At 42.5% G+C, this 7,500-nt stretch overlaps 1 protein-coding gene across 1 annotated transcript in view; it reads left to right on the forward strand.

Moving 5' to 3' along the window:
- The window catches only part of rims1a (regulating synaptic membrane exocytosis 1a), a 101,990-nt gene that overhangs the window by 34,506 nt on the left and 59,984 nt on the right, over positions 1-7,500 (forward strand). The window contains exon 3 of the mRNA XM_076286428.1: positions 4,578-4,791. Coding sequence (XP_076142543.1) covers positions 4,578-4,791 — 214 coding nt within the window. The remainder of the gene's footprint in view (positions 1-4,577; positions 4,792-7,500) is intronic.

Here is a 7,500-nt window from a genome sequence, read left to right on the forward strand (position 1 = left end):
GTGTGGGAGTGTGTGTGGCAGTGTGTGTGTGTGTGTGCACCGTATATGTGGCTCCCTCGGCACTCCCGGGCTCCTCCGACAAACAGCTGTTCCATCCTGACGGGCCCTCGTCGGCGTTCCGTGTGTTGCTCCAAGAAGGACAGACAGACAGATCCCAGAAACTGCTCCTGCTGCTTGCTGCTGCCACCGCCGCCCGAACGGGGCAAGCTGCCGTCGGCATGGCGACGGAGCTGTCGTCGAACGAGGGCGAGTGCCGCAAAAGTCCCCCCCCCCTCCCCCGGTCTCATCCCACTCGCGTCGTTGTCCTCCTCCCTCTCCACCGCGCTAATTAGGCCTACTGCATGCCTTAATTACACTGAGTTTTTATGCTAATGTGGGATCCTCTGTGGATTGCTGTGCTGCACGCTTGTAGACACTGTGGTTCATTTGCATATCACAAAAGGTTTATTTTTACCGGCCAGTTTTAAAAAAAGGGAGAGAAGAAAGTGTGATGAGGAGAGAGAGAGAGAGAGGATGGGAGGGGAGGAGAGGTAAGAGTGGAGGAGGCAAAACGTTCTGCTCGTGGAGGAGAAGTAAAAGCGGCATTTCACTTTCGTATAACCTTGTGTTTCATTTATGAGTCGCGGGCGTTTCATGTGCTGTCTTAATTATCGCACTTCTGTCTGTCTCTCCTGAATATAATTTTCTGCTGAAGGAGAGAGAGAAAAAGAGAGAGAGAGGGAGAGAAAGAGAGAGAGAAAGGGAGAGAGATAGAGTGAGAGAGAGAGGATGTTGTCAAATGTCTTTATGCAGAAGTAGATGCGATGCTCATCTTGTGGGGTTTTTTTCCATGGAAATTGTGGTTTGTTTAAGTAGCTGTCAACTTTTAAGTGTAGATGGAGCCGATTCCCAGAACAATGAGAATAGTTTTGTTTTGCCTTGTTCATTAAAATGCTGTTTCCCGTAAAGTTTTTAAGCTTTTTTTTCTCCCAAAAGGACTTCTGAGTTTTATATATTTTTTTTTTTGAGAATACTAATGGGCAACCATTTTGTACTTGTCTATATTTACTTGTCTATGATTCTAAATTTTATACAGTAAAAGTCTTTTAAAAAAAAACTTTAAATTCACTTCATAGCTGGATGCAGTGTAGGCCGGGGATGATTGACAAGTGGGATGAATGAAACACTCCAGTTTCCACATTCTCCGAGTGCAATGATGAAAGACATCCTCAGGTCAAAACATAGAGCATTCAAACCTCTTCCTGTTATATCCAGTTATAATGTTACAGGCGATACAAAAAAATAAGGTTCAATATAAATTTAATTTGTGGCTGATTTCTTTTGACTATTAAAGAGTGTTTTTCATGTAAAGGTTCGATTTAAAGCTTATTTAGTAGAACATTTAGTGCTATTAACAATCCCAGATTTTCATGTAAAGACTTATAGCCCAGCAGCAATTTATCTAAAGGAACATTCATGATAAGCTGTAAAATATTTAAGTGGTTGGAACTTTAGTGAACTATATTGTTGTTTCTTGTACTGTATGTATGTTTCTTGTGACCCGACAAGGAGGGACCCTAGATTGTATATATAGAATTAGTTCTATATATACAGTCTACGGGAGGGACGAATTAAACATCACACTTGTTCCACTGTTGCTCCAACTATCCCTGAACAGTTTTGTCCAGGGCTAAACATGCAACTGCATTTGCCAGAGGACAGATGAAGGTTGCTAATAACATCATATTGGCTTTCAGTCTCATACAATATACAGTATACAAAATATCATACAAAATATTTTCAATAAAAAAGTGTTTCATTCATCCTTACTCTCCCTTGTCTGAGAGTCTGAGAAGTTAGGCCTTGTGTTTGTGGAATAAATAAGAATAATTCATCAGTTTATGCAATCACTGTAGTTTGTTTTTGAAATACTAGTAGCAGTTTAACATAACGGACAAATTTGATCACTGTTATTTGTTGGACTAGAAATACAATGGGCTGAGGTGACACATTTGCTTGTGATTGGTCTTACTTAAACCTAGCATGTCTTTGTTGGGTCTAATTCCTCTTAACTACTTTATCTTTTGTGATCCATCTTTGTATAACTTTGATGACTGAGAGGGCACACTTCTTCACTGAGTGGGTTTTACTGTGTTCTCGCAACCTTTCCCTGACCTTTGAACCTGGTTGTGAAAGCTGCATGCCTGTGGTTCTGAGGGGAAGTCTGCTGGGGTGCACAGGAAGGGGTGTGTGTGTGTGTGTGTGTGTGTGTGTGTGTGTGTGTGTGTGTGTGTGTGTTTGTGTGTGTCTAATCTTTAGGGATTGGGAGGCGTGTAATGGGAGCTGGGACCACATAGAGGAGAGAGAGAGAGACATTAGTTAGCATTGATCTCTCGCTTCTCAGGGCAGTGCTAAAATGTTACGTACACGGGTACACAAATTTAAACACGCACACACACACGTATGTGGATGATGGTCTGCAACCTGCATCTGGGAGTTTTTGTTGTGTTAAGCCTGTGAGAGATGAGCGAGGAGGACTCAGCGAAGAGCCAGCTCGTGTGAGTACCACTGTGGCAGTTAGCTTTAGCCCACACACCAAGCCAGGTTCAGCAGCAGCAAACAGCCAGCACAATACAAGCTGTATTAAACATGTGTGGTGTAAGGAAGTGAAAGCTTTAACTATTTGACAGACTAAAAAAAAGAGGATTTGACATTTGTGTTTGAGGCGATCGTACCTGGAAGACATCAGAATTAATGTACATAACATTTCATAACTATGAATGTGTTAGGGGACATACATTATATCGTTGATTTGGTTGCTTTTCATAGAGGATGTATGATTGACAGGATTGGTTCAGTTGATTCTCAAGTATGTGAGACATTTCATTTTAAAATGTGTACTGTATATGGACTAGTTAAAAAGGTTTGTGGTACCTGATCCTTCTTTTGATTGTGTACACTCTGTGAGAGGATTCAGTGTTTTTTTGTCTTCCATTGAATTTGTTCATAAATTCACCAAAAGAATATAATTTATTTCCCAAAACTAAAAACATTTAAATTGTATTGTTTGATATTTCCATATTGGATGATGAGGTTATTTTTGGGTGATTAACATAATCAGCGACTGGGGAATTCAGTGTGTGTTGGATCTCTATAAACTGATCATAATCATGTGCATTTTGTGCAGATGGTTAAATCCTTTAAGACTTTATATTGGACAAACAAAAAACAGTTTACTACAGAGATTAAAACAGTTTACTACAGAGATTAAAACAACATTTGTATCATATTGATAAAACAGTTAAAGATACTTACCTGTACCAACATTTTAGACTACACAGGAGAAAGAGTTTGGCCATCATGGTTTTGGAGTCAGGATCTTGGTGGTCTGACAAACAAAGATTTAAAATAGAAATTAATTGGATTAAAAAATTGAACACCATCTATCCAAATGGTCTTAATCAAATGTTTTGATATTTACAACCTTTATTGATGTTATGGGTGGGAATGGTGGGGTGTGGAGGGATGGACCATTATATATTTATATATTTTACTGGATTTTATCCCAAGGGGGAGGGATACATGATTTGAAATCCCTTAAGGGAATATTTATACGTTTTTAGAATTTTAAATTCCCATACGGGAGAGTTGGTACTATTCCTCCGCATCTAACTTTTTTGCCCATTTTGAACATCTTGTCTTGAGGGTTGGATTGACCTTTGATTGAGATCATTTTTCTGTTTTGTATGTGAGACTTGTAGGGGACTAGACCTTGAAGATTAGATACCTGTAAAAATGAAAAACATTAAAAAGAAGAGAACTAAAAGTAGAAATAAATACCGCAGAGAAAGGGGGTGTCCTCCTCTTCTGTGGGGGGGGGGGGGGGGGGGGGCGGGGTCGTTGGATATTCCGGCCTTCGAAATCTGGGGTCTTGGGGAACCTGAAAAAAGAGAGAAAAAAAAGAAAAAAAACCGGAGAAAAACAAGAAAAACTAATAAAACACATAGTATCACTTACCTTACTAGCCTGAAAGAAATATAGTTAACCAACTGGGGAACTAGGTATTGTGTGCCCGTGCATTTTGTGCCCGTGCAACTTTATATTCCCCTAACCTAACCCTGACCCCAACCCTAGCCCTGACCTTAACCCTGACCCCAACCCTAGCCCTGACCCCAACCCTAACCCTGACCCTAACCCTGACCCCAACCCTGACCCCAACCCTAGCCCTGACCCCAACCCTAACTCTGACCCTAATCCTAACCCCAGCCGGGCCCCAGCAACTGTATATCAGGGTTACGTAGCTATTTTGGTTCAGTCATGTCTCTCTGCTAATCTGACCTTTTGTTCTTCTGTTTTCCTCTCTCTTTTCTCTTCTTCTCCCTCTGTCTGCCTTTTTCCACTCTTTCTCTGCTCTTACTCAATTCTGTCCATTTTCCCTCCTCCCTTTCGACTTCTCTTGTCCTCTTCTCTCTCTCTTCCTCCCTCTCCTTCTCTATCCCCACTATTCCTGATTTCGGTCCATCTTCTTACCTCCCATTCAACTACATCCTCCCTTCTTCTCCTTCTCTCTCCTCTCTCTTTCTCTCTCTCTCTCTCAGTTTGCACCAGCAGTTTTCCAGCTATAAGGAGCAGGTGCGTCGGCAAGTGAGCGTTGAGACGCGGCAGCAGTCGGGTCAGGCCAAGGACGACGCGCCCACCTGTGGCATATGCCACAAGACCAAGTTCGCCGATGGCTGCGGCAATGTCTGCTCCTACTGCCAGACCAAGTTCTGTGCCCGCTGTGGGGGAAGGGTCTCTCTGCGTGCCAACAACGTGAGTGACCACTGTCAAAAAACACTCACCCGACAGGGAGGTCAACGACAACTTGTGTCTGTTATATTCCTCTGTAGGATTGCATGAGTAAGGAGGCAGAGGGCCCAAATTTAACCCTTAAAGGTGTACTGTCGGAATGTTGGACAATTAACATTCTAAAGAATATCTGGGCTCATTGAGTTCAACCAGAGCCATTTGGATAGAATGTTCCAAAACCCACACCTTTAAGGGTTAAACATCTATTAACAAATAAAGTTCTTGTGCATGAGCAATAGCTATTGTTTTACTGTTGTGTTGTTGTATGGGAGCATTGAGCTGACTCATTAGTGTTAAGGTCTTGCCTTTGCCAAGTTGTAAATAGATTTTGCCTGGTTATTAAATTAGCTTTAGTTAAGACTTAAGACCATGCACTTTGCCCATCATTCAAATTAGGACCAATCGTGTTTATGCTGTTCCTCGCTTGGCTTGCACGAGTAAAGACCCAGAGAGTTAATGACTTGGTGGTCAGACTCTCTCAGTTCACCTTCTTTGTCATGTTCCATCTGGGTATCTCAGGTGATCAGACAGTTTTGCCATTGTCTCAGACATTGAAATAATGTACAGTACTGTATATGACTCTTATATATGGAATAGACCTGTCTTTAGGGCCTACAGTACTTGTAAACAATTAAACTCTTATCTGGTTGTCTATAAACTTATAGAGTAGACATTAGCTATAGGAATTTGGTGTGGCTGTAGGTGGAATTGAATAACAAAATGATTGCACTTGAAGTATTTTGTTAGTTAACACAGTGAAAGGAACACATACTTCAGTTAAGTTCTGGTGGTGTTGGAAGAGGGGTTGTAACAGGAAAGGCAGTCCTATTCTCGTTAATTCTCCACACCATTCAAGACATAACTTCAATGAATTGTCTATGGACACCCTGCTTTCATCATTGAGTGTCAAAGGCAAGTCTTTACACATACAGATTACAAAATGCAGTATATAATTCACCAACCCTTAAAGGAATGTATATATAACTACTATATCTCATCAAGTCACATGATATGTCCAGTTCTCCATTAAGGCCCATTCACACCAAGAACGATAACAATAACTATAAACAAATATCATTCTCGTTATTATGAATGACGACGTTCACACATAAACTATAACGGTAACGACATGAAGAACGATATCGTTGGGGATCACTTTCAGAGCGAACGATAAAAAACTAATAGCCAATCAGAACTGTCACATTCATTAACACAAGGAGAGACTTTGTTTATCATTGTTCAGTGTGAACGCTTTTATCGTTATGGTTATCGTTATCGTTATCGTTCTTGGTGTGAATGACCCTTAAGTCTCTCCTGACGCAGATCTACACAGGAATTCTCCAACTAATGTCTGACTCTTAACTCCAATCTCTGTTCTTACACTCCACATCAATTGTGCATGTGCAAAATAATTGGCAGTGTAGGATGTTGGCCTTTTCAGAAGTTTCCCGAGTCATTATCACAAACACACACACAGCTGAACATCCAGTCGTGGTGATTATTGGTCCCACGAGCATCTCAGGCACATTTTTTGTAATCTAAATTTGTATTATAGTGATGGCTGGCAGTATGTGAGAGATCTGCCTTTGATTTTATGATACAAGATGCTTTAAAGTGCCTTTAAACGTCAGTGCGTGTGTGTGTGTGTGTGTGTGTGTGTATGTGTGTATGTGTTCTGAGGAAAGGGTGGGTGGAGAAGGAGGATTGAAGGGGTGTGAGGCCACTTAAACGGAAGGAGTGTGTGTATGTGTGTGTGTGTGTGTGTGTGTGTGTGTGTGTGTGTGTGGTTGGGTGGTGGAGGATGGAGGCAGGCTCGACCAAAGAGCCTGGCGCGGATCAGGGAAAGGTTAATTGGGCATTAGACGGCGCATGCAGAGGCCCCCTCCGGCTGGAGGTGGGGGTCTTTCTCCGCGGGGCCGCCCCGTGATGCCCAGGCTGCCACCGCATCTCCATGGAGCCGGCCGGGCCCCACATGGCGAGGGCCCCTAAAATTGGAGACCGACTCCCGCGGCGTGATATTTACTGTAGCTCCTGTGCACCACGGCACTGCCACATCCACAGGGCTAATTAACACAGGGCCTATGATGAGGAGAGAGGGAGGGGGGAGAGAGAGAGAGAAACCAAGAGCGAGAAAAAGAGATACAGGGAGAAAAAGGGAGAGAGAGAGAGAGGGAGAGATACAGGGTGAGAGAGAGAGAGAGGGAGGGAAGGCAGAGGAGAGTGGCATGGAAGAGAAAGAGAGAGAGTGAGTGGCAAAGAAAAATATAAAAGTAATTGATAGAGAGAAAATAGAATTTGTGTATATGCGTGTGTGCGTGCGTGTGTGCAGGGTGCGATTTGTAGGGGGGGATGGGTGGGATTTCCCCCCCTCTGGTCTTGATATCCTCCCCTCTGCTTAATTATTTTCATCGCCGTGCAACGTGAGAACAGTCTAGTAGGCTAGCCTACATAATAATCTGACATCAGAAACGCACCGTCACCGTCAGCACTCATGCTGCTGACACAGTGGCTGCTTGATAACTTAATTAGGCCTTGATCGTGCAGGACATTTCAGAATGTCGACTGTAATCAATCATAAATGGCTAGTTTCAATGGAAAAATTAGCTGGACAAATGAAAGAAAACGAGAAGGATTCAGTGAAGCATATCGTCATATTTTAGAACCTTCCAAATT

Source organism: Alosa pseudoharengus, unplaced genomic scaffold (assembly GCF_046254945.1).
Source record: "Alosa pseudoharengus isolate Yale_2024_CS ecotype anadromous, Long Island Sound unplaced genomic scaffold, YU_APseudo_1.1 YU_APseudo_1.1_scf_15, whole genome shotgun sequence".
NCBI lineage: Eukaryota > Metazoa > Chordata > Actinopteri > Clupeiformes > Clupeidae > Alosa > Alosa pseudoharengus.